The sequence below is a fragment of the Caretta caretta genome, chromosome 7 (assembly GCF_965140235.1).
Source record: "Caretta caretta isolate rCarCar2 chromosome 7, rCarCar1.hap1, whole genome shotgun sequence".
Lineage (NCBI taxonomy): Eukaryota > Metazoa > Chordata > Testudines > Cheloniidae > Caretta > Caretta caretta.
In genome coordinates, this window is record NC_134212.1 from 125,207,848 (window position 1) to 125,235,029 (window position 27,182).

Consider the following 27,182-nt stretch of genomic DNA (forward strand, 5'->3'; position numbering starts at 1 on the left):
TCTGTTTTGTTGCACCAAGTCTGTATCAGCCCCTGTGGCATGGGGGGGTTATTCCAGCAAGAGCCGGGGTAAGAATCAGCGTGTTCTCGGGCTGGGGAGACAGGGGGTCGAGCCCAGAGCTCTGCACGGGGCGGGGGAAGACCAGGGTGGACTGACCCCTGGGACATCCGCAGCCCTGAAACTCGCGTGGGAAGAGAATCTGGGCTGGGGGATCAAACCCGCCGCCAACCGCTCATGGCGTTTCCGAGGTAAAGGAGCTAATGGGAGCTCAGTCGCTGACCAATGGCAAAGCGCCAGATCAAGTCATCTGGTGCCATAGTAACGGCTGCCTCATAAACGGGCCCTTTTCAGGGTGCTTGGCACAGGCCACCCCGTCTCTTGTCCTTTTCTCTCACACACAAAACCGAGGAAACAATCTTCCAGCCACTTCCCCTCGCCCCCTCCCACCGGCCTCCGCACCTGGAGGGGAGCAGGGCCCCGGCTGTGCTGAGAAATGGCCTGACGCATATTCTCCCTGTCCCCGGGGGAGCCCCTAACAACAGGGCCAGCGCTGTGCTCTGAGCGAGGCAGGCAGCTCCTTCACCGGCACCTCTGGAGATGCCCCTTGCCAGGACCCGCTGCCCAGCGTGCCCCCTCCAACACAGGCCAGAGCAGCCCTGGGGGCCGCTGGGCACCGAGTGGCAGCAATCCACCTGCCAAGGGCCCGTCCAGACCCTTCGGGGAACGCTCTCCGGGGCGCGGTGCCAGGGGAGAGCCAGCTCCCGCTTTGTCTGAGCCTGAACAGCCACCCCTGCCCCCAGCATCCCACCACCAACACGAGAGCCATGCAAATAACACACGGCGCCATGGTGGTTCTCCCTGGCACCTCTCCTGCGCCAGGTGCAGCCTCCCCAGAGCCCCAGCCCTTGCTGCAGCTCCCACCTGTGTCCCATCCCGCCTCCCCCACCCCCACCCCACCCCTTTTGATAATACAAGGGCCTTTTTCCTTCTGCTGAAAGGCTGTGCAGATCCAGATGCATCCTGACGCGCTAATTAGTGACTGAAGGTTACTGCTGCCTTTGCATTCATTATGGTTTTATTAGCAGCTGCCTCCTTGGTTTCACCTTCCCTCCATCTCCTGCCTCCCCGTGGGCCAGGCACACTTCACAGGCCAACAAAGCAAGAGCCTGCAGGTCTGGGGATGGAAGGGCTGAAGAGATCATTAAGGAGACACCGAACAAGGGCACTCAGTTCTCTCGGGGCCAGCACGCCCTCCCAGGCTGCAGATCTCCTACACTGAGAGAACAGCAGCGCGGCTGCTTTAGCACCCCTGGAACGAGGCTGAATGGGCAGGCGGAGGGTCTAGATAGTGGCCCAGCCCAGTACCCAGAAAGCACTTGGCATCTCTCCCTTCCCCTCTGTGCACACACAGAACAGAGGTGGGAAAAGGAACCGCAGCAGATTTAGGTCACACCCCAGCCACCCCGCGTCCACCCAAAAGGGGCCCTGAGAACATCCCCCCCCAGAGAGGTGCCAGCTCCGTCCTGCCCAGCTCTTGCTAAGCGCTGAATGCACAGACTGCTGTCTCCATAGATCACATGCTGCCTTCTCAGCCGGTCCCTGCCCGGCAAGAACCAGGGGCAAAGGCGCTCCAGAAAGATTCACGCAACGACACATGCTAGAAATTCCTTTCTTAATCCTCAGAGCTCAGGCCCAGCACACGCGGGCTCCCGACAATACCATTCACACAGGATCAGCCACTCACAAGTCGTGCAACCCAGAGACAAGCTGCACCAACAAACCACGCATCCTGGGAAAGAAAGGGCACAATGGAGACTTCCTGGATTCCAAGACAAGCGTGCCCCTGAGCTGGAGAAAGCGCTTCCAGCCCGCAGCATCCAGCATTATCATCCCCTCCAGCTCGCTCCCCACGCTACACACCATGATATACACTTGCAATGGAAATGTTCTCCAGGCACAATCAGAGCTCCCGTCACTACTGGGGAAAGTGTCCCTACCAAACTGTTCCATGACAGCCGGGAGAAACCCCATGTCTGACACTGGCTTTGCACCCCAATACCTCAGCCCTCTCCTTCCAGTTCCTCCACCGCCACGCTTCTCTAAGGCCCAAAGAAACACTCGCTTCCAACACAGCTGCCTTGCTAGCCAGCCAGAACACGTCACACCTGGAAACCAGCTCCTAAAATGCCAGCTGGAGTTCAGCATGGCAGCACAAATTGAAAGCCAGCGGCACGCCCTTCAGGAGCAAGTCTAGCTCTGATGCAATCGACACAGCAGCTCAGATAGCACATCCGCGCAGCCCTGACGCTTCACACAGCACACGCAGCTCTACCAGAATCAGCTCTATCAGAATCACACAAAGATGGGCTTTGCTGCTGGCCATGGTTTGCATTTGGTATCTCCAAGCTGCGGATAATTCCACCCCCTGCTTAGGGCTCGCCAGAGTGGTTCATCTCCCGTAGACAGCAGAGTAAATCCGAAGTAGCTCTGTCCAAGTCGACGGCGTTACACCAATATAAGCGAGTTTAGAAGCAGGCCCACAAGAGGATCCAAATGAAAGACATAGGAAAGGTATTGGAGAAACCAGAGCTCACAGCCTCACTTCATGTTTAAAAGTGTCACATTTCAAGGTCTCTGGGACTCCAGCTGGACAGGGCCCCGGGGCGTTTGTGTTCCTTTAAATTTCACATTAGCACAGACAAACCTGCACATCACAATACTAATGCTGCCCAGCCAGCCTGAATACTAAGCAGTTTGTTAGGCACTGCTCTTTTCTTTAATAACATTTAACAGCCTTTAAAGATGCTGATCCTTCAGATCTTCCAGGGCTGATTTCTTTTCATTCTGCAGACGCCGGGCAATGAATTTACGTCACTCCAACTAAACATGTTTCCTCGCATCCCAATTAGTTCCCCCTCTGATAAAACCCCAGTTAACTCCAACGCAGCAGCCGAGAACTCTGGATCTAATTCTAGAACGCTGCTGCATTCTCACCCAGAGAGCTCTGTGTGGCGAGCCGGGGCCCCCCCAGTGTCTGAGCCGTCCAAAGGCAGAGGATGGACCCTCGAGTGAGAAGAAAGGTACTCACAGTCGCGACAGGGCCTGGTTGTGCTGGAACAGAAGCTCCGGCAGCGTGTGCAGCTGGTTCCGATTCAGCCGTCTGGGAAAGGGGAGAGAAAGGGTCACAGGGAGTCACATGTTCAAGGAGGAAGGCAATGATCCCAGCCCAACCAGGAGCCCCAGTGCCCAGATCTGAACCGCTGGAACTGATGCAGGGATGGCTCCAGTGAGAGAGGAATGCTGGGGGGACGGGAAGTGGAAGGAGCCAGCAGCTGGAAAGATCAAGGTTTGCTGCACGGGCCCATACAGGGTCTCTCTCATAGATGTTACCCTTCCCCTTACAGAGTAATTACAGAGTTACTGGGCCAAAATCAGGGCATTCCTCACATTCTCTCTACTGAGAACCACTTGTCTCCTTAATGGTTAGTCTCCTTAGTCCATAGCTAGCCGAGGGGTGCATGGGACACCCTGCCCAGGAGACTCTAGGCTCTAAGAGATTTTTTTAAATGGGCCCTGGACGTTGGACTTCTAAGTCCACCTTTAGGTACCTAAATATGTGGCCTGATTTTCAGCAGCTCCCGCTGAAATCATTGTGAGCACAGCCAGGTCTGAGCTTTGGTGCAGCACAGCCAAAGGCAAGGCGCTCTCCTGCCTGCTCTAGCAGACTCCAGCAAAGGGCAGTTACATTCAGCCTGTCGCTCAGCATCTGCTCTGCTCCTTCTTCAGCAAAGCCCCAGACCCCCATACTCCGTACTTCCTACCCACCAGTGCTCACCCCACCCTTTGCTGTGGCCTTACTCCCTGTGGCACATACATTACACCACCACCCTTTACGGAAACGCCCGGGCAGTGCTCAACGGCTGAGCAGGGGCCTAGTCTGTGCACAGAAGTCGCTCTGGTTTAACGGAGCTGGTTGAGAAACAGACTTTGTTTCCTTGCCTGGGCACTGATTTCAGTTTGAGAGGAGCGGCCACACACGAGGGTTGCAGGGATGTGTCTAAAGCAGACCATCGTGATCAGTCCATTGGTTCTCAACCCACGGCCCGATCAGCACACAGCTGCAGCCCATGGGACCTCCTCAGGGCCACACAGGCAGGATACCTATTGTGTGGATGCGGCCCATGTAACACACAGAGAGCTACACAGGAGGCTCGCAATGGCAGACAGGTTGAGAACCACTGACCTAGTCTGACCCCCTGGAGAGCACCAACAACAGAACATCCCCACAATAACTCCTAACACAGGGGCTGGAACTAGGGGTGCTGGGGGGCTGCCGCACTCCCCGGCTTGCCATGGTTTCCATCATATCCAGGAGTGACAGTCTGGTTCAGTGGCTCTCAGCCCCGCACTGTAGACACTGCTCCAGCCCACCGACTCCTGACCAAAAGCGTATTGTTTAGCAAAACATCCCAGCTTGATTCAAAAATGGTCAGTGACAGAGAATCCAGCACAGCTCTTGGTAAACTGTTCCAATGGCCAGTTACTCTCCCCGGTAAAAACTGACGCCTTATTCAGGCTCAGATGTGGGGTCCCCTTCCAGAGGGTGCACAGACAATATCTGCTGCAGCTTTGCCTGGTGAGCCACTGCTCAGTCAGTTTGCCGAGTCTCTTTATCTAGCAACGATTGAAGTAGAACAGGTATCACCCTTGTTCGCAGTACTTTACATATACACCGTTAGTATCGGTTGTATCTGATTTCCTCCACCATTACATGCAGCCACCTCTGGGGCAAGACAAGCAGCTGTTTAAAAAAGCACCCAGCAACACGACGTTGCAGTTTAGGACAGAAAGTGAAGACCACCTCCGATTAAAATCCCCTGCAGTTTCAAAGAGGCAAAATATAATTGCACAACTTGGACTTTGGACAGGACACCCCTACTCCTGTGAAAGGTGCTGTGGGATCATTAATAGTCACAATTTCCGTTTTCTAGCTCACCTGAAAGGTGGAGCACCTCCTTTAGCACAGCACCCTCTAGTGACACTGGGTTCAGCCCTAAGTTAGATCTACACTGCGAAAAAGATCTGCAACCGCAAGTCTCAGAGCCCAGATTAGCTGACTTAGGCAGCTGTTCCCACTCGGGCTGGGGCCCGGGTTCTGAAACCCAAAATGGGGGAGGGTCTCGGAGCCCAAGGTTCAGCCCAAGCAGGAAGGTCCACACTGTTATTTTTAGCCCTGTCATGAGAGTCCAAGTCAGTTGAGCCAGGCTCTGAGTCTGAGCCATGCTGTCACGCGGTTTTGGGGGTTTTTTTTTGCTGTGCATGCGGTCGCTAAGAGGGGACAGGGCCCCCACCGAGCCGCATGCTCCACTCTGCAGCACGGCGCCTTGCGGGAACGTGAGTCAGTTCTGATTCGAGATGAACGTCCGCTCCTGAGTCATCACCACGCTTGTGTGAGCCTTGGAGGCTGCCCATTCCAGCCCTGCCTCTGCTTCCCGGAAGAGAGCGGACGGGGTCACAGCCTAAGGCGGGGTGTCCGCGGCAGCACTTCGGCTGCCAAGACCTACCTGAGCTGGTGCAGGTTTTGCACGGCACTGAAGGAGCTGTTAGGTGAGGTCCCAGCTGCGCTTGTGGCTGATTTGCTCACAGACGCCTTAAGCACATCGCTAAGGAGTTATTTTGATCCACGAGGGAAGAGGAGCAGATTGGGAAGCGTCTGAGTACAAACGGCGGGCAGCTCCGCGGCTGGGGTCTAGAAAGGTTTTGTCCTCCAGCCACCCGTCTGTGTTAGCGAGAGAGCAGGGCCTGTCCCGCAGCACAGCACCACACCGAGACACTGCCATGCCCTGCCCTCAAACGGGGTCTGACTTCGACCATTCCCACAGGAGTCCTGCCCCCCAGATTATCCTGCTGGCACCTGAATTGTACTGGAGAGCAGAGATGGACAAGGGTCTGCTCCAGACCCCCACCCAATTCTCTTTATGCTCTCCCATCCCCACCAGGGTCTTTGCTCAGGCTGGTCCTGGATCAGCCAGAGGGAGCTCAATTCAGAGCAGTCAGGTGCTCTCTCTTCTCCAGAGCATGAGAGCAGTGCCAGGCCCTGCCAGCACAGAGAGAGCAGTGGGCTGCACCCAAATCCCCCCCACACGATAGCACAGCCAGTGGCCTCCCCAGCAGCCCGTGGGACCACCGACCCTTCTGCTGTCTGCAGCAATAACGGCCATTCCCCCCTCCCCCACCCCGTCCCGCAGTGCCCAGGCACTCACAGCCGCTCCAGCTCCTTCATGTCATCAAACGCTCCCCGCTCCACCGTGTTGATCTGGTTTTCCATCAGCTGCCTGGAAACGGGAGGCAGAGAGAATAGGTCAGAGCCGAGACACACCGAGGGCAGAGCGCTCGCTCGCCGTCAATCCACGGGAAGCCCCCGCACAGCAGCCTGGGGACCTGCCCGGGTACTGGCTGGGCAGGGCATGCTCATTCTAGGGGTGCAATGGACCGTGTCAGGGGGGGCTGAGGCCTTGCCACACTCCCTTGGAGCAGGGGCCACCTTCACAGAGACCCCAGCCACCTCCCATCAGCATCACTGGGAGCCAGCCAGGGAAAGGGCTGCTTTGTTCAGACACCTACCGGTGCCCCAGCTAGGCCACTCGCGGTCACATGGCTCCTCCTTGGCATCACGTTCGTGTTTCGTGCCGTCGGAGGTGCCCCGCAGAGCAGCTCCCAGCCGCGCCCTTTCCCATCACCCGCTTTCCGTGCCCGTGGAGGGCATGCAGCCTTGTCGGCAGCGAGTCAGCCGGAGGGCGAGGGCCGAAGTCCCTCCAGGATACTGGGGTCACCCGGCAGCAGACCCAGCCCCCTTCCCGGGAGGTGGCCCAGTCGGTGCCCTCAGGTTCACGCTCACTGTTTCTGGTCTCCCCCCGTCCCTTTCATCCCAGCCCCCTTTACCGTCAGAGGAGTCGCCTGCCTCCCAGCCCAAGCCACCCAGGAGGCCAGTGACCTCTGACCCCCCGAACCGCCTTTCCGACAGCACAGGCCCTACAACGAGCCTGGGACCTGCTGAGGTCCAGCAGCCCTTCGCTTCCCCCGCTTGCCCCAGTTCTCTGTTAGCCTGGGCTTTAGCGGCACCAGCCTCCCAAGGCTGAGTCCCACCTGGGTCAGCCCTGGCCCGGTCAGGCCTCTGCCCCAGGCAGTGCTGAGCCCCAGCCAGGCCTGGCAGCACCCCCCGTCACAGACACTGCTGCAGAGGGGGCGAGCGCCCCCCACGCTAGCGCTCGGGGCAGGGGACTCACAGGACACGCAGCTGCTTCAGCCCCGAGAAGTCGTTCCTGTTGATCCGGGTGATGTTGTTCCCGTTCAGCTCCCTGAGGAGAGAAGAAGGGACGGTCAGCGAACGGGGGTGGATGGACGGCAGGGTCGGAGCCCTGGGCTCCCGCAGCCAGTGCTTGGGCCGGGTGGGGGGGGCTGAGGCCCCCCAGAGGCAGGCAGGCGCCAGACCACAGCTAGATTTAACAGGGCTTCTCCATGGACCTGGAAACAGGCAGCTCGCCCGCATTCCTGTCTGAGACACCGGCCAGCACCAGCTGCTGTCTGGGAAGGTGTGAGGACCCCTGCGGGGAACGTTTCCTCCAAATGGCCAGTTGTTAATGGTCAGCTAACGCCCTGAAGCAGGAGGGTTTACAGCCCTTCTCAACACCCCGACTGTTAGTCTGGCTTTGGATGTTCCCACTGTGACGGATTGGACCCCTTGGGAAGCCACCTGATGTGCCGAAATACCCCTGAGTCTACCTGTTCTGCCAGCCTGGGCCCCCTTTGACCTGTCTTGCTGAGCCAGGCCCTTAAGGGCTCCTCTAACCCACACACAGGCAGGGCCACCCCAGCTGCAGATCAGCTCTGGGAAGATTCCGCTTCAGGGACTTGCTCCAGCGCTCAGCTGTCCTCTCCCTTGGGGGGCAGACCCACAGATATATTATGAAATTCGCCCCCTCCCTCAGTATGGAGAGAGGTGTGCACACTTCTTAAGACCCCTCCTCCAGTTAGAAATTACAGAAACTGGGTTTAATAATAAACAAAACAAATGTTATTAACTATAAAAGGCAGATGTTATGTGGTAAAAGGGGTAACAAACAGAACAAAGCAGATTACTAAGCAAATTAAATCAAACACGCAAACTAAAGCTAGTTTCACTAAAGAAATTGGTGACAAATAGTATTTCTCTCCCTAGATCAGGGGTTCTCAAACTGGGGGTTGGGACCCCTCAGGGGGTCATGAGGTTATTATGTGGAGGGTCATGAGCTGTCAGCCTCCACCCCAAACCCCGCTTTGCCTCCAGCATTCATAACGGTGTTAAACAGATAAAAAAAAGTGCTTTTAATTTATAAGGGGGGTCGCACTCAGAGGCTAGCTATGTGAAAGGGGTCACCAGTGCAAAAGTTTGAGAACCGCTGCTCTAGACATTGTTGTAGGCAGTTTGCAACGTTTCTGTGGTTCAGAGTTCCAGGTATGGTCCTTTTCCGACAGGACCCCTGTCTCGGCCTGGACTCCCCCCTTGCCGTCAGTTTTTCTTCTTGGGCAGACAGGCCATGGAGAGGGGGAGCCCTATTTGCCTTCCTCCCCACCCTTAAATAGGATTTACATAAGACGGGAATCCTTTGTTTCCCAAACTTGACAAGACCACCTGACCCTGTAGAATCACAGCGTCCATGAGTCAGGGGCAGTATGGAGGGTCCACAGGAAGGCCAAGTTTTCACAGCCTATTGTCCTTGCTGATGGGCCATCTGCCCTGTCTGGCTTTTCCATTGTTGAACCTGAAGTGTTAGCAGTGGGCATCACCCAAAGCAGCATAGTTGAAATACAGATACATAGCCAATACTCCTTACTTCAGATATAGAAATAACAGAGGCATACAGACTGGATAATCCAATTCAGTAAATCATAACCTTTCCAATGAGATCTCACATGAGCCATCTTGCATAAAAGTATATCTCAGTTATGTCATATTCATAGCATAAGCATATTTTCATAAGGAATGTGGAATGTAACGTCACACCCATTATCCATGCCAATGGCCGTCACTTGGCTCTTGGCCTCAACGAGATCTTGTAGCAGCAAGTTCCACAGGCTCCTTGTGGGCCGTGTGTAAAAGCATTGCCATGTATTAGTTTTTAATCTGTCCCCCTTCAATGGCATTGAATGCAGGGTGGGCAGGAGCAGGGCAGCTCCCTGCACCCACCTCCCACCCCACACATGTGTGCGGCTCTCTGGGTGGGGGGGATAATGTCGCTCTCACAAAAGCAATGACCGGCTCAGGAATAGCAACAGCTGCCCACTATATGTGCAACAAAGCCCTGGAACGCCGTCCCCTTGTGCCGATGCAGCAAACATCGAGCGTCTGCAGAGACCCAGACGCACGGACCCACAGATGTTTCTGAACTCCTATAAATTAGCATGGAGGCCCTGCAGAGTGCCTATCCGCAGCTTAGAGCCAGGTTTATACCACGGCACAAAACTTGAGTCACATCGCACCTTGCTCTCAGCCTCCCCCAGCTGCCCTGGAACAAGCCTCTGTAGGGAGAGCCGTCTGGACCCCTGGAATGTCTGCACTGGAGACTGGCAGGCACTGCCAGGGCTTTCGAGTCAATGAAAGTGTTTCCCTTCCCCCATACACACTGCGGTTGTTGGGAGCCCTGGGCTCCCCCCCACACAAACCCAGCCCACTGCCCTAGGTTTGTTTTCAGTGGTATCAAAGCAGCTCCCAGAAACGTCTGTTCGGGAAATAAACTGCGTTTAAAGTTTCCCATGCAAGAGACACTAACACAAACCCCATTGTTTCTTCTGGAGTCAGGTTTCCCCCACAAAAGACGTGGGGCTCAGAGCCAGCCAGAACTCCAAGGGGAGCTGCAATCCTGGCTTGCCGGGGGCTCAGTCGCTCCTCCTGAAGTCCAGAGGCTATGCTGATTCATTCCCAGGTGTCAGGAGGGTGTGGGAATGAGGGGCAGCAACAGACAAACACCCACCCAGCCTGGCTCCGGCTGAGACACACACAGAGCAGAGAAGGGGAGTGTTTGTACTCGGCACCACCCTGAGAGCAGCACCTGTGAGTAGAACCAGGGGGCCACACAGACAAAATCATCTTTGCTAGGCCCGATATCGGCTCCACAGTTAGCTGCTACAGTCTGGTGGGAAAGGCCTTCTGCATGCAAATTATTTGTCATTAGCCACTGCACCAATTAATATGGCCACCATTTTGGTGTCACACACACACACACACGGAGCAGGAAGCGCCTGACGCCCTAGTCAGGTCCTGCAGAGCTAGAACCGTGGGTAGAGGAAAGCGTCCGTACCCAGGAGCGGTAGGTACGCACCTAAAGCCAGGACGGGGCCCTTTGTCTTGGGGGCCCTTTAAACAGGCCCACTGGGGATCAGGAGGACAGGGAAGGCTGGCTGGTTCCTGGTGCAGAGATGGCCACTGTGTGTCTGCCAGTGGAGAAACCCCCACCCAACTCCAGGCAAATCTCCCACGATCCCCGAGGGGTCAGTGTCTCCCCTGCCAGTGAGGGCACTCCTGGGTACCCCTGCAGGAGCCCCAGCTCCCGACACCGGGCTACTCCCACCTCCCTGCTAGTCAAGGTGGCATCTAATGAACCCCACCTGCCCCACTGCAATCAATGACCTGCAGGGCTGCAACTCCGGCTAGCAAGCCAGGGCGGAGCCCTCCCCAGTTACGGGTCCCCCCTCGCCGGCTACAACCAGCCCGGGTGCTTCCCCACAAGGCCCATGCTACCTCTGCCCCGTTTCGCTACTCCCGGCCCAGGAGGGCGGGACACAGCTCCCTTGCAGCGATGCCCCCCCAGGCTACCGAAGGGGTCAAAGTGCATTGTCTCCTGGCTACTGCCGGCCTTTGGGGCCTCACCCAGAGCAAAGGAGCAAACCGGGACCCCAGGCTCTGACCTCCCTGCGGGCAGCACCCTGCAACACCTGCACTCGATGGCTCTGCCCCACCTGGCTGGTAGAACAGCTGCAGGGCGCCCCAAACCTGCCCTTGGGGTTCCTGCGCAGCGCGGGGCCCGAGGGAGGGCTGAGGTCAGAGGCAGGACGGCCTCCAGCCCCTCAGCAGCGTGTATAGACACTGAGGCCGTGCAGCCTGGGGTGGTGGCATTGTGCTGCTGAAATGGCTGATAATGGCTAATGAGTTCCAACTCGACCGGTACAGCCTCATAATTACACAGCTCAAAACCCCATTCAGCTGCTGAGATTGCCTGGCTCCTTCCACTATGGAGCCGTGTGCGCCTGAGTGCGAGGGGGCTGGGGGGCAGGTTACTAGGACACTGATGAATGCCTCGGTGGGAATGAATAGACGCTCCCTGCCCTGCTGATTAAACCGAAACCCAGCAGCGCATCCAGCTCCCAGCAGGCCCAGCAAAGGCACCAGGTGGGCAGAGACATTTGGATTCCTGCCCCCCGCCCTCCCAGGAACAAGGGCCAGATCCTGCCAGGAGGGGAGTAACCCCAGAGGCACTGAGCACACAGAGGCTGCTCATCCCCTTGCAGGATGGGGACCAAGCAGCAGTTCAGCAAGGCTGTGAGCCCAGGGCAGGTGCAGAGTTCCAGACTTGACTGCCCCAGTCGGACTCAGGGTTAGAAGGAAACACGTGCACACACGCCAGAGCTTTATGTTTGAGTGCTGATTTTCCAAACTGCTCTAAAATGCACCCACAGATGCAGATTGTGCCACATCAGAAGCGAGGGTAGAGTTAATGGTGCAATTTTGGGGTTGTTGGGTTAGGGGTTTCTCAGGGTTCAGACTCCCACCTATCAGGACCTCATTTTAAACTGCCGTAACATTTACATGGCTGGAATACATAAGCCTGCAGGGCCCCACTGTCCCAGACACTGCACGCACGAAGCAAATGGCAGGCTTTGACCCAAAGAGCTCCCAGTCTGAAAGACAAGACATAAGCTGCGGACTGCAGGATCCCAGGCAACTCCCAATCCCTGGGCTCCAGGGCCCCCGCGGCACACACAGCTCTGCTGCTGCTGAGCTTGCTCACCAAGGACGTAGGAAGTTGGTGGTGTCCCACGCCAGGTTTTTCAATACTGTGTAATTTGCAACTACGCAGCATGGACAGATCGTCTTAGATCGTTAGCATCTTTAGAGTGATTTGTCTGATCAAACAGTCTTGTTCTGCCCCACACTCTTAGGCCAGGGGACTCTACATCAAAAATTACATCAACTGTTCCGAGTCACTGATATCTTGGAAGAAAATTATCCTCTCTGCTTATGGATCAATGTCCTAACACATAAAGCACCAGAGGCAGTCCACAGACCCCCAAACCACACCAGGGAACAGGGAACATATCCGGCTCTGTTAGGATATAGATATTCAGGCCTGTCTGTAAAGGCCTATACTCTAAGAATTTAGGTGTATTCTTATCACTTAGCTAGTTATAGAGGTATAAAAGAAAGAATCAAAATCACTGTCTGGCAAGAACTCACATATCAATAGCTGGGATGTGAAATCCTCATTTCTGTGTTGTTCTATCATTGTAGTCCCCATTTCCCTATTGTTTGTCTGTATAATCTCTGTCTGGTTCTGTGATTGTTTCTGCCTGCTGTATAATTAATTTTGCTGGGTGTAAACTAATTGAGGTGGTGGGATATAATTGGTTAAATAATCATGTTCCAATATGTTAGGATTGGTTAGTTAAATTTCAGTAAAATGATTGGTTAAGGTATAGCTAAGCAGAACTCAAGTTTTACTGTATAGTCTGCAGTCAATCAGGAAGTGAGTGGGGGGGCGGGGAAATGGGAACAGGGAATGGGGTGGGGAAATTGGACTCTTGTTTTGCTAAGCGGGGGAATGGGAACAGGGATTGTAAGGCTCTGTGGTGTCAGAGCTGGGAAGGGGGACACCAAGGAAGGAAACTGGAATCATGCTTGCTGGAAGTTCACCCCAATAAACACTGAATTGTTTGCACCTTTGGACTTCGGGTATTGTTGCTCTCTGTTCATGCGAGAAGGACTAGGGAAGTGAGTGGGTGAAGGAATAAGCCCCTAACAGGCTCCTTAGACACCTACCGGTAGTGTGTAGGAAAAAGCACTGTGTGATCAGTGAGAGTGACATATGCTGGAGGTATCATGCAGCCAGGACTAAAACATCCATGGAGTTTCTAAACATTCTAGCTGACAATTTCCTAACTCAAAAAGAGCTACAGCCAACATGGGTGAATTCTGTATTAGACCTTGTCCTGACAGATGGAAGCACGGATCACAGACCTAAAAATTAATGGTAGCCTAGGTACAAGTGATCATGCTGGTCACATTTATAATGTGCAAGCAGAATAAAGACTAGACAAGATACATTTGGTTCTTTAACAGGGCCCATTTCACAAAGCTGAAAATGATTGTGAGCCAAATCAGCTGGGAGGAAGAATTTAATCAGAAAAATGTGAATAAATGGAAATCATTTAAGAACACCTGACGAGATGACTCAAAAGCCACAATTGAGGAAGAAGGTTGGGCTGGTTAAAAAGAAAACCTGGGTTAGAGGGGAAGTGAAAGCAGATTAAAAAAATAAAAATAATCATAGAATCATAGAACTGGAAGGGACCTTGAGAGGTCATCTAGTCCAGTCCCCCACACTCAAGGCACTAAGTATTACTAAGTAATACATAACAAATGGAAGAAAGGGGAAGTTGATAGTAATGAATATAAATCAGAAGTTAGGAATTGTAGAAAATTGATAAGGGAAGTCAAGAGACACAAGGTGACATCTATGGCCAGCAGACTTAAGGACAAGAAGGAGTTTTTTGAATACATTAGGAACAAAAAGAATCCTGACAATGGTACTTGTCCATTATTAGATGGAAATGGTAGAATTATCAATAATGCAGAAAAGGCAGAAGTGTTCAATAAATATTTCTGTTCTATATTTGGGGGAAAAGCCAGATGAAGCAGTCTCTTCATATAGTAGGGTGACCAGATGTCCCGATTTTATAGGGACAGTCCCAATTTTTGGGTCTTTTTCTTATATAGGCTCCTATTACCCCACACCCCATCCCGATTTTTCATATTTGCTGTCTGGTCACCCTATCATATAGTGATGCTAACTCTTTCCATTCCATTAGTATCTCTGGAGGATGTTAAACAGAAGCAACTAAAGTCAGACATTCTTAAATCAGCAGCTCCAGACAACTTGCATCCAAGAGCTTTGAAGAGCTGCTGAGGAGCTCGCTGGTCCGTTCAGTTGTGGAGCACTGGGGAAGTGCCATAAGACTGGAAGAAAGCAAATGTTGTGCCAATTTCTAAAAGAGTAAATGGGATGACTTGGGTAATTATAGGCCTGTCAGTCTGACATAGATCCCAGGCAAGATAAATGGAGTGGCCAATACCGGGCTCAATTAATAAAGAACTAAAGGAGGGTGATGTAATTAATCAACATGGGTTTATGGAAAATAGATCCTGTCAAACTAACTTGATAGTGTTTTTTAATGAGTTTACAGCTTTTGTGGATAAAGGTAATCGTTTTGCCGTAATATACTTAGATTTCTGTAAGGTGTTTGACTTGGTAACATAGGGCGTTTTGATTAAAAAACTTGAACAATATAAAATGAACCTGGCACACATTAAACAGATTAAAAACTGGCTAACTGATAGGTCTCCAAATGTCACTGTAAATGGGGAATCATCAAGCGGGTGTGTTTCCAGTGGGGTCCCGAGAGGATCAGTTCTTGGCCCTCGGCTCTTTAACATTTTTACCTGGAAGAAAACACACGTCTTCACTGATGTCTGCAGATGACGCAAAGACTAGAGGATTGGTAAATAATGAAGAGGGCAGGTCACTGATTCAGAGAGATCTGGGACGTTTGGAATACTGGGTGCAAGCAAACAAACAATATGCATTTTACTAAAGCTAATATGGCATACACCTAGGAACAAAGAGCATCAGCCATACTTACAGGATCATAGAATCATAGAATCATAGAATATCAGGGTTGGAAGGGACCCCAGAAGGTCATCTAGTCCAACCCGCTGCTCGAAGCAGGACCAAGTTAAATCATCCCAGCCAGGGCTTTGTCAAGCCTGACCTTAAAAACCTCTAAGGAAGGAGATTCTACCACCTCCCTAGGTAACGCATTCAAGTGTTTCACCACCCTCTTAGTGAAAAAGTTTTTCCTAATATCCAATCTAAACCTCCCCCACTGCAACTTGAGACCATTACTCCTCGTTCTGTCATCTGCTACCATTGAGAACAGTCTAGAGCCATCCTCTTTGGAACCCCCTTTCAGGTAGTTGAAAGCAGCTATCAAATCCCCCCTCATTCTTCTCTTCTGCAGGCTAAACAATCCCAGCTCCCTCAGCCTCTCCTCATAACTCATGTGTTCCAGTCCCCTAATCATTTTTGTTGCCCTTCGCTGGACTCTCTCCAATTTATCCACATCCTTCTTGAAGTGTGGGGCCCAAAACTGGACACAGTACTCCAGATGAGGCCTCACCAATGTTGAATGGGGGACTCTACCCTGGGAAGCAGGGACTCTGACAAAGACTTAGGGGTCCTGGTGGAGAATCAGCTGAACATGAGCTCCCAGTGCGATGCTGTGGCCAAAAGAGCTAATGTGATCCCAGGATGCATAAACAGGGGATTCTCAAGTAGGAGCAGAGAGGTGATTTTGCCTCTGGATTTGGCCCTGGTGCAACCGCTGTTGGGATTGTGTGTCCAGTTCTCCATGCCCAGGGTGCAAGAAGGATGTGGGTAAATTGGAGGGGTCAGAGAAGAGCCATGGGAATGATGAAAGGATTAGGAAACCTGCCTGATAGTGACAGACTCAAGGAGCTCGATGTAATTAGCTTAACAAGGAGACGGTTAATGGCTGACTTGCTCACAGTCTATAAGCACCTACATGGGGAACAGATATTTACTGCTGGGCTCTGCAGTCTAGCTGAGAAAGGTTGAGCACGATCCAATGGCCGGAAGCTGAAGCTAGACACACTCAGACATTTTTAACGGTGACAGTAATTAACCATTGGAACAATTTACCCAGGGCCAGGTGGATCCTCCATCACCGGCCATTGTTAAATCCAGACGGGATGTTTTTCGAAGCTCTGCCCTAGGAATTATTGCGGGGCAGGTCTCTGGCCTGTGTTACACAGGAGGTCAGAGGAGATGATCACAATGGGCCCTTCGGCCTCGGAATCTCTGATAACAACAGTGCAAGGCTAGCAAAGCACTTCACTGAGCCCCAGCCCGGCCGGCGGGGAGGGAGGCTGGAGCCATTATCTCCAGACGGGAAGGCAGAGGCTCTGACAGGGGACGTACCTGGCCCAGGCAGCTCGTCAGTGCCACACGGCAGAGCTGGCTGCACTGGAGCCCTAGCACCTAGCCCAAACTGCCTCCAGAGCAGTGGTTCTCACCAGAGTATGTGTACCCCTGGGGTACGGAGAGGTCTGCTGGGGCACACAGCAACTCGTCTAAAGATTGGCCTAGTTTTACAGCAGGCTACATCAAACGCACTAGCGGAGTCCGTACAAACTAAAAGTTCATCCAGACAATGACTGGTTCATGCTGCCCCATACGCTGTACACTGACATGTACCTACAGTGTTTGTATTCCAATCGATTAACTTCCAATTATATGGTAAAATGAGAAATCCGGCAATGTTTCAGGAACAGTGCGCTGGGACACTTGTATTTTTAGGTCTGATTTTGTAAGCGGGTCGTTTTTAAGCGAGGTGAAACGTGGGGAGAAGTCAGATCCCTGAAAGGAGTACAATAGTCCGGAGAGGCTGAGAGCCCCTGCTCCGGAGTGTGGAACAGAAAAGCTTCGCAGGGACTGAGGCTGGCCACTGCAGGGTGTTTGGGGTAATTTAGCAGATAGTTCAGGACTAGATTTTGAGCAGGGGGCAGGAGACACACCGGGCAGCATGGCGCAGCAAGTCAGGGGCAGCACCGCCGTCTCCAGCGCCAGGAACCGTAACCATCCATCCAACTGCCAGCAATTGAAGTGTGCATGTGGGGTGGGGGGTGTGATCTGCAAGGGGTCACAGACCCGGCCAGAGACCCCGTGTTTTCCTCGAGCCGCAGGCTGAGGGGCGCTTTCAGCACTGTCTCCCCAGAACTGTAGCTCCCACATGATGACAGACCCCCCCATTTCTTCCAGACCACTTAAAGCTTCTCCAGGCTCGTGCACCAGCTACCATCCCATTTGCAGCGTTCGGGAGCTGGGCCATGCTCACAGCTGCACACGGACCTGACCATCATCCCACTGAACATTCATACCCCCCGCCCCGCACTCCTCTCCCCTCTTTGTTCAGATGAGCGGCAGCCTTGGAACCCAGAGGGGAATTAGCAGCAGGTGAAAGCGTGTTTAGACTGCTGCCAAGACAACAGCGCTCTGATTTCACTTCACGCCACTTTCTCCCCTCCAACCCCCACCCAGTGCCTCAGATACTAAATTACAGCCTGTCAGGCCCAGGCCTCTGAAATTCTTGCTGCTCAATAGCTAACCCTTTGCCTTGATGCCCTGTTCCAGCAGAGTAAAAAAACACCTCCTCGGCCATGTGCCATGCAGCTATCAGAGATCACCGACGCATCCCGAGGCCTGTCTGGGCACCTGCTCGTATCTTCTTGGCTGGGAAATAACAACACAGCCTTGCTCTTCCCGGTCGTTCCTAGAGGTAAAGGCCAGAGGCAACCATTATGGTCCTCTTGCCTGACCTCCCACATAACACAGGCCAGGGTCTCCCCCCAGCCCCAGTGCTTCCTGCCTTCAGCCCAGAACCGGTGGCTATGCTAGGACACAGTTTAGACAGAAATGCCCAAGCTTCATGTGAAGATGTCAGGTGATGGCAAATCCCCCACATCCCCTGGTAAAATCAGTTCAAATGAATGAGCCCTTTGTTGCCACATTAGCAGGTCACACCCTGCGGTTTATTGGCTTACAGGGCTCTGCATTTTGATGGCTTGATTAGTTCCTTGTGGGTTTGCTGGATTTTACCACAGCCACTTGGAGGGTTTGGGGGCTGGCTCACCCTGTAGCAACTGAATGGAATGGAAACGCTGAAAGATAATTAGCCAGACATGGTCACAATCAAATCTATTCCCCAGGGACTTGATTTCTGGGGAAAGCGGCACAAGGCAGGCAGGCAGGCAGACACGGCGATTCCAATCGTCTGTAGTTCCTGGCGGTGCATGCCCCAAAGCCCACGAATGCCGAGGGTGCCCACCACGACAGAGGCTGGCACACACTTGGCTCTTGCTACCATGCTGACCCACTTAGTTTTGCTTTCTTGATGCAATGCGTGATCAAGTTGGGGCTCTCAGGGCCACGCCTGCAGCCGGCCTTGATTCAGCCTCTGAAATTGCACCAGATACGGGGGTGGAATGAAAAACCTGCATTTGCATGGGGAAGCGGAGCGACATCTCACTACGCGATCGGCGAGTGCCAAGGCAGAGCGTGTGCACCAGCATATGGAGCTGCCATTTCAGAGGCATGTTGTGAAAAATCTGGTGCTTAATCCGTCACCAGTCAGACGTGATCACATGGCTCTCGCTTCGAATGGGGCTGCAACAGCCCATCCGCCGGGCCACTCCATTGTTACCTTGTGCTCCTCACCCCCAGCCACTGTCTACGTGCTGTGTCTGACACTTGCTTAGAGAACCCTTCTGCTTACACTTCGGTTGCAAGCTCCTCTCGTTAGATGTGTCTGCAGCGCCTGGCACCGTGGGCCCTAGTCCCTGCCTGAGGCTGGATGACACCGCCGCAATATGAAGTGATGATGATGCCACGATCAGCACCAGGGGCCTGAGCAGCTTCACAAGCTCCTTTCATTGCATTCTGCAAACCTCCCCAAGCCCAGTCGGCTTCTGGAAACCACCCACTGGCCGCTGAACCCAGCCCTGCCCCATGTTGCCAGAGAAGCCCTGGGTGTCTGGCTGGTGAGTCTTGCCCACATGCTCAGGGTTTAGCTGATCACCATATTTGGGCTCGGGAAGGAATTTTCCCCCAGGGCAGATTGGCAGAGGCCCTGGGGGTTTTTCGCCTTCCTCTGCAGCATGGGGCACAGGTCACTTGCTGGAGGATTCTCTGTTCCTTGAAGTCTTTAAACCACGAGCTGAGGACTTCAATAGCTCAGACATAGGTCAGGGGTTTGTTACAGGAGTGGGTGGGTGAGATTCTGTGGCCTGCGTTGTGCAAGAGGTCAGACTAGACGATCATAATGGTCCCGTCTGACCTTAAAGTCTCTGAGTCCTGATGGCCAGCCCTGTGCTCTGTCCACTAGTCCAGCTGGACACACTAAAGATTTGAGTTCTGCGGTTACTGCCTTTGCTGCTCCTGTTTCTCAGACACAGGGGAAGGATAGCCCAGTGGTTAGAGCACTACCATGGCACTCAGAGCTGGCTTCAGTTCTGGGGTCTGCCACAGACTGCCCGTGTGACCTTGGGCACATTGCTTAGTCTTTCTGCCCCCGTCAGCAAGGCGAGAGCAGTGGCAGGTCCCTGCCTCGCAGGGGGGCGTCCAGAGAGCACACGGGAGATTAGGAGGTGCTCAGTTGCTATGGAATTGGGTCATGGAAGTACTTAGACAGGACATAAAGCAGGACTCCTGTCACCCCCGGTTTAGGAGTGGTAGGGATCTGCGGCCCCAAAGGCGGCTGGGACTGACTCCTGTGGGAAGCCTCGGCACCCAGATATGTTGAATGATCCACATCCATTTGCTCTCCTGAATCCCTGCATCTCCCAGCTTTGCCCCTGTTCCAGTGAGGGAGCCAAGAGATCCCGTTTCGACTCCAGTCTCCAGCCTGGTGACTCAACCTCGCTTTGCCAAGCCTCGGATCCATTGGTGCTCCTGCCCTCAGCGGGGTGAGCTCGCATTCCTCCGATTTCAGAGCCCAGTGGCCTGAAAAATTCATTTCTCTTTTTCTGCTCTACCCATTCCTAGCAGAGTCTCTGTTCCCTAGGGCACTGCCTCTGCTATCTGGAGCTGCGTTTGCATCCAAAATTCACGCCAGGAAAGAAGTCTCAGCAAAGCCTCAGGAAGCCTGAAATGGCCCCGGCCACAGGCCAGATCCTCCGGTGCTGTAACTCAGCCTGGCGGCAGCGGGTCCAAGAATATCCTACCCTGATACACACCACCAAGGGGTCTTGGTCTCACATAATTTATCTTCTAATTTAAAGCAACACCGTGAATTTAACAGCCACGTTCTCGACAAACCCCTTTCTCTGCCTGAGTTACCAATGGGCCCTCGACGTCAATGCTGGGAGAAATCCAACGCGCCACTCTGGCTGCTCCGAGTCACTTAACCGTCTCTCCAGGCTGGGACAGAGAGATCCAGGGAGCCTGTCTGCCTTTGCTTTAGAGTCAGCTGCACTTTCAGCTTCTTAGCAACAATCTGGGTTTGGGACCCTGCAGGGGAAGAGCCCCTTGCTGGCACTCAACTGGCTTTATTCCTTGTTATTTGAATCTTCGGGAATGTTTCTATGGCCCCTTGGCTTTATGAAAACTCCTTTATAGAGAGTTAAAAAGGCAGGACCCCATTTAAGCTGAGGGTGCTGAGCACCCCTCGGAAGGGCACAGAACCACGCAGGATTGGGCCCTACTAGGGGATGCAGACTCTGTTCCAGCATTTGCCATCTTGCCGTTCTCCCCCATCCACACACATCCCATTCCCCATCGCTTTAGCACTCCTAGCGATGAGCCAGAACAGAGCCCTGGCTCTGTACAGACTAAACCCCACCCAAAGGTGGGCTTCTCTTCCTTCGGGGCAGCCTCTGTACACTGCTCGGTCAGCCAGGAACCTGCGCAGAGCTCTGTGATTTCCCATCTCCCAGCGCTCACCTGCTCCATCCTGCGTGGGCTCCATGAGAAACTCCAGCCGTGACACTTCATTACACCCTGGGCAGAGACTGCCTCCCCCCCCCCCCCCCCGCTGCTTCCCAGCATGGGGGGAAACGCTGAAGGAAAGGGAGCATGACAGTAGAAGTAAACGCAAATACTGTAATGAGCTGGCTGGAGAGAGAGAGAGAGAGAGTGTGTGTGCGTGTCCACATACGTGCATGAACCCCCTTGTCACATTTTCAAACAAGCACTTTTGTGTTTCCTCCCCAGCTGCCCTTCTCACCTGGGAGAAGCTCCCTGTAAACATCAGCAAAGCCACCTCACCGTCCTCCTTCAAATCTCTCCTCAAAACTCTCCTTGGCCGTGATGTCTGCACAAAACTTAGCAACGGTTCGGCCGCCCACCCGCGCCGAGCCCCCCGCCCGCCCACGCTGACTGAGGCTCTCTCATTGTTTCCTGCTACTCCTCCATCTGATCCACTTGTCTCTCGTCTTTTTACACTTAAATTGCCAGCGCTTTGGGGCAGGGGCTTTCTGTTCTGTGTTTGTCCAGCGCCCGGCCCGATGGGGTCCTACAAGTACTCAACAATAACACCCCCTGCTGGACAGACTCTGAACTGTTCCACCAGACATCACCGCCTCTCTACTGCCAATGGGGATTCTCTCTCAGCTCCTGGGCTTTTGGAGCCAGAGGGCCCGGGTGCCGTTGGTGAAAATTGCAGTGAGGCCGTGCCCAGGGCTGGGTGTGCGGTACGGGGAAGCAGCAGACAGACAAGAGCCTAAACAACCACCAGGTTTTGAGGTGATTGTACAGGCCGACCGATTACAGCTGCGGACAGCTCTCGCTCCCAGGCCTGTGTGGCTCAGAGGAGCCGATGGCGGCGGAGCGGCTCCACTCCGGAGCGAACAATGCAGCAGCACATTTAAGACAAAAATACGTATTTGAAACAGTGCAATAAACCAGGGGCGGATCAGACTTTCCCAGGAAACCACCACTGCTTGGCATGAAAAGTGGCCACCCGGGGCCAATCCGAGAGGCTTTCATGTCTCTTACCAGTGACTTTTTCCGACATGGGGACAATAGATTCTCCACGGCCAGCCTCAGCTCTGGTCAATACAAACACAACGTAGTTTTTTAAACTAATATTTTTCCAACATGCAATTCCATGGGGAGAGAGGCACAGCGTTGCCATGGCGACATATAGACAGCATCTGCCTGGGAAGGAGCTGAAGGGAGAAATGGGAATAGAATTGCAAATTTGCTCAGTCCTGAGGAGGACGCCACGGGAATCCAGCGAGCCGGACTGCAGCAGCCTGCCGCCCAGAGAGAGCCCTGCCCATCGCAGCCCGCGACCCCATCAGGCAGCTCGGCCAGGAGCGGAGCCATGCTGGGTGCTCGCTCAGCTGGTCTCCTATTCTGTCCATCGAGGCCGTCTGAGGAGAAGCACTCCCACGAACAGCCACAGGGCTCCACTCATGTCTGCATCTCCCTCCAGACCCCCTTGGCAGACACCGCACAGAGCATCTCCGTCCTCTTGGGGAGCAAATACTCCCAGTGGCAATTCACTGCCAAGCCCTTGCACCCACTCAGCGCATAGCCCTTTGTCCAGCGAGCGGGGACGGCGTCAGCTCTCTCTGCACTTGCCTAGAGCAAGAGGATCCTCAGCAGCTGGCTACGGCATAAGATACTGCAAGCCCTGCACCGGGTCCCAGAGAGAAAGGGGAAATTTCCTCCTCCGAGCTCTCCTGCGCCAGCCCCCACGCTGGTGACAACAGCTCTCCCCAACCGGCCCGTGGAGACAGAGCGCGAAGCCTGGTGCTGGTGTCAAACTACCTGGACATCACGTTGTGCTGAGGTTACACGGCTGGCTGACCCAGGCAGCAGTGCTGCCGTGAGACGCCTTGACTTGGTACCTGGAACGACAGCAAGTCAACCCCCCCCACACACACACACGGAACCGCTTAATAGCTGCCTGGCTCAGCGGTCTCAGAACGCAGCTAAACGGGGAATCCTCATCGAGCCTGACTGGTTCCAGGGGGGTCCTGAAGGGTTCTTGGCCCCAGGCTAGTTAATATTTATGCGCTAGTTCAACCCCAGCTACTGGACTTGAAACAGGAATGGACTCGGGGCAGGTCTCTGGCCTGTCCTAGGCAGGGGGTCAGCCTAGATCAGAGGTGGGCAAACTATGGTCCGCGGGCCACAGGGGGAGGGGTTAGATAGGGGGTGGGGTCCCGGGGGAGGGAGGTTGGGGGGGTCCCAGGAGGGAGTGGTCAGGGGACAAGGAGCAGGGGGGGTTGGATGGGTCAGGGATTCTGAGGGGGGCAGTCAGGGGCAGGAAGTGGGAGGGGGCGGATGCCAGGCTGTTTGGGGGGGCACAGCCTTCCCTACCCGGCCCTCCATACAATTTTGCATCCCGATGTGGCCCTCGGGCCAAAAAGTTTGCCCACCCCGACCTAGATTATCACAATGGGCCCTTCTGGCCTTAAAAGCTACCCATCTATGTCCTGCCCTCCCGTGTAAGTGTTGGGCCGCCTCTGAGCCAACAGCTAAACACTTCAAAAGTGAAACCAAATACAAAAATCACGCAGACGCGATTCACCAACCCCCAGCGAACGGCTGCTCGGACAGCAGCATCGGAGCCCTGTGCGGCTTCTCTGGCCGTCGGCCAGCACCCCACTCGGGCAGAAGAGGGGCGGCTTTCTACAGAAGGTCTCAAAGAACGAAAATTAACAGGCCAGGAGAATGTCCCCATCTGTCCACGATGTTCTAAAGCAGTCCAGGCGCCGGGGAGCTCCCAGCGCGGGTTAACACGGTCATGCTGAGGCCGCCTGCCAGGCCCTTCGGCAAAGCCGTCTTGCAGCCGGTCCTGCAGCGCTGCCAAAGGCGTGGGCAGGAGCCCAGGAGGCAGCCTTGCAAATCTCAATGCAAGATTCCGGTGCGTCCTTTTCTCCGCAATGTGAGCCTCTCAGATTCGTCCCCAAAGGGCTGATTCAGAGGCCCCTTGACCTTTCAGTCCTGGTGCAGGAGGAAGAGGCTCTGAGACGGCCTGGACTCTGCCATCCTGTCTAGGCAAGCTCCTAGAGTCCTACCTGGCACAGCCCCAGTCAGTGCTGCCAGCGTACCCGGCTTGCGGCCGCCCTGCTTTTGGAGAGAGCAACGGGACGCTGGAAAGCCAACTTGCGCCATTCTGGCCTTTCTAGCTCCTCTTTCTCTGATGCTCACAGCCTCAGAGACTTTACGGCCAGAAGGGACCATTGTGATCACTGAGTCTGACCTCCTGCACGTCGCAGGCCTCGGGCACCCAGGTCTCTCTTTCCCCCAGTAAAAGAAGAGCAACGTGAACAGGTGACAACCCACCTTGCACACGGCGAAGCTATGACCCCACTGATGCCAGGCTGCGTGAGAAAACCACGGCTGGGATTCCCGGGCCATCAGCTGAGCCACTGTGAACACTGCACAAAGGAAAAATAAACACGAGGACAAAGTTCCTCTTCTGCCCGGCCTTCCTGCTCTGTGACGGCTGCCGATCTGCAAGAGCCACACACGCTCCTGGGCTGCGGACGCGAGGGGGTGAGTGACACTGACCAGCAAAGGGGAAGGATTTCGCACCCTCCGGAGGTGCTGGTCCGAGGGAATGGAACAGCCCGGCCAAGGGGGGTCTGTTGGACATACGCGGGCTGTTTCTCCGCGGTGCTGACCATCCACAGCCCCCACTCAGCTCAGTATTTATGGTGATTTGTATCAGGGTCGAGCCTAGGACCCTGCTGCGCTAGACGCTGTACAAACACAGAGCAAAACCTGGCCCCTGCCCCACGGGACGCTTGGGAAAGTCGCTAGAAAGGCCCCAGGAAAGGCCCCAGGAAAGTCACTAGAAAGGCCCCAGGAAAGTCACTAGAAAGGCCCCAGGAAAGTAACTTTCTTTCCCCCAAAGGCGAGGGAGACCGAATAGAGCCGTGCCGCTTAACGAACGGCCCTGTCCCTGAGCCCCATTTAACGTTCTTAGGCGCACACATCTCTACACAGCAGTGTCCAGGAGGCGCACACAGGGCTTAGAAATACACTGAGCTTTCACGAGAGGCTCAGCTCTCCACCCTCCCGCAGCTGCAGCTCCTCTCCCGGCTGGATCCGGACCAGATGGCAGGAGTCCAAGAAAAGAAGATCGGCAGAATTCACAACTCTGCTAGGGAAAAGGCAAGTCACCGGCCCAGATCTCCACTGGCTAAAACCCACGTGGCTCCCCTACAGCTGAGGGTCAGTCCAGAGAGGCGGCTCCGGCATTAGATCCGAGAGCCAAGGGAGGCTAAGGGCTCCCCCAACAGAACAAAGGGACCAATGGGCCATGAAATGCCAGGACAGAAGGCCGCAGACTGGCTGATGACATGACGGCAGGGAAGCAAATAGCTGAAGGGCCTTCCTGGGAGAGAGGTGAGAAGGGCTACCTGGGAGATACAGGGCTATTTGCCTTGAGCAAGGGTGGAGCAATCTGGCCTAGTTCATTACCTGCTAATTAAACCCAAAGTTTCCATTGATTATGGGAAGAAGGAGCTAAATGAAAGCAGCCCCCCAGTCTGAAGGTGCAGCACGCTGGGTGGAGTGCTGACAGGGAGCGTGCCCCCCCAGACCCACACATCAGGGCCTCCCTGCCTCAACTTCCCCCGCCACTCCCAGACCCGACAAGCAGAGCACCCCCGGGGACTCTCCTCAAGCTGCACCAGGCAGTGAGAGGGGCTGGGGCCCCCAGTGGCTCTGCCTAGCTGCGCCCCATCGCAGACCCCTCCAGATTCAGCCACAGCAGCCAGCTGCGACATTAACTGCCAACAGGGGTCCCCTTGGAGTGCCGGCAGGTACCCCCAGCCTACAGGAAGGTGGCAGGTGCATAGGGCCGAATTCACAGCTGGCAAAAGCAGACGCAGCTCCACTGAGCCCAATGGGCTTTGATGCACACAGCCCAGCAATTAATGTGGCCCATGGACTCGATACAGGGCCGGCTCCTGGTTTCTCTTGGCTCCGTGTGCTGGAAAATTTATAGGGCCCCTACAGCATATGCATCTGATGGGGGGGCCGCTGGCCAGGTGGGGGACTTTGGCAAAGAATTGGCATTTTCCCAGCATGCCCACTCCCTGCCCCCTCCCCACACGGCTCCTGGGGGAGTTCAGGAGACCCCTTCACAGAAGGACCCCACTGGGGGCAGAGAATGGGGGCAGGCCTGTCCCACTGTTACTACAGCTCCCAGGTATAAATGCCATGTGCCCAAGGCTCGTCAGGAATCGGGCCCCATTGGGCTAGGCTGCCCCATGGAGTTTACCGTCGCCAGTGAGTGGGCTCCAAACAGCTTGTGAGCTGCCGTGCCAAGGAGTGACAGAGCAGAGGGAGAAGTCGGCTGCAGAGAGCCCCAAAGCCTAGGGCGTGGGGCTGGGAAAACCCACAAGCGGCGCCTGCGAGAGATGAGCGCTCTCAGCCCAGCTCAGCCCAGGGCTCCAAGCATGCCAACGGCTCAGTACGAGACGCTGCGCGTGGCAGGCTCTGGGGCAGAAGTGAAGAAAGTCCAAGCTCTTGACGCCGAAGTCCATCCTAAGTGCTAGGGCTGCCGACCACAGGGGCTCTCTGCAGAGGCTGGTGCTGGCTGCAGTCATAGGCGGGATGCTGGGCTGGATTCACTCCACGGGCTGAATGAAGAACATCACCGTGGGACTGTTTCCAGCTCAGGAGTCAGAGCCCCACGTAGGAGAATGTTTTACGCCCCTGAACAGACGGGGGGAACTGCAGCGGGAGAGGCACTGAGACCGGCCGCACCCAGAGATGCCAGTGGGCGCGCCTCTCGGGGCTGTCAGCGTCACCCGCTGCCCGTGCTCCGAGCGCACGGATGGGCAGGGGGCTAGAGAATGGATGCTGTGGGTCCTGCCGAGCTCCCAGAGGGACGAGCCTGGGGCTGTGCCGGACCAGAGTGTCTGTGCAAACCCAGCCCCGCGCCCCCCGCCCAAAGGGTTAGTAAAGGGCGGTTCAGCCATTAGAGCTTCCCTGTGTCCACAGCTCATGGCAGCCCTATCACCGCACGGCGTAATCATCACGGCTCTGAGGATCATTACAGCAGGAGACGAGAAAATCCCATTAAAGGGGCGCCCTGCGGTGTTGCTGGCAGGGCCACAGGGCTGCGCTCACACCGGGGCAGGCGCAGGAGGCTGGCTGCCATTCCTGACAAGCCCCTGACCTCATTAGGCTCAATCCCAGTAAATGAATTGGTCTGGGGAAGGACTGGTAATGAGAGGCACCGTTCCAGCATGGGTCTCTCACAGAAAGCGCTCCATGGGACTGTGGCAGCCTCATCAGGCCGGCCACGCTGAGCCCAGCTAGCCC

At 54.9% G+C, this 27,182-nt stretch overlaps 1 protein-coding gene across 1 annotated transcript in view; it reads right to left on the reverse strand.

The window, feature by feature from the left end:
- The window catches only part of SLIT1 (slit guidance ligand 1), a 148,068-nt gene that overhangs the window by 115,808 nt on the left and 5,078 nt on the right, over positions 1–27,182 (reverse strand). The window contains 3 exon segments of the mRNA XM_048857247.2: positions 3,089–3,160; positions 6,264–6,335; positions 7,287–7,358. Coding sequence (XP_048713204.1) covers positions 3,089–3,160; positions 6,264–6,335; positions 7,287–7,358 — 216 coding nt within the window.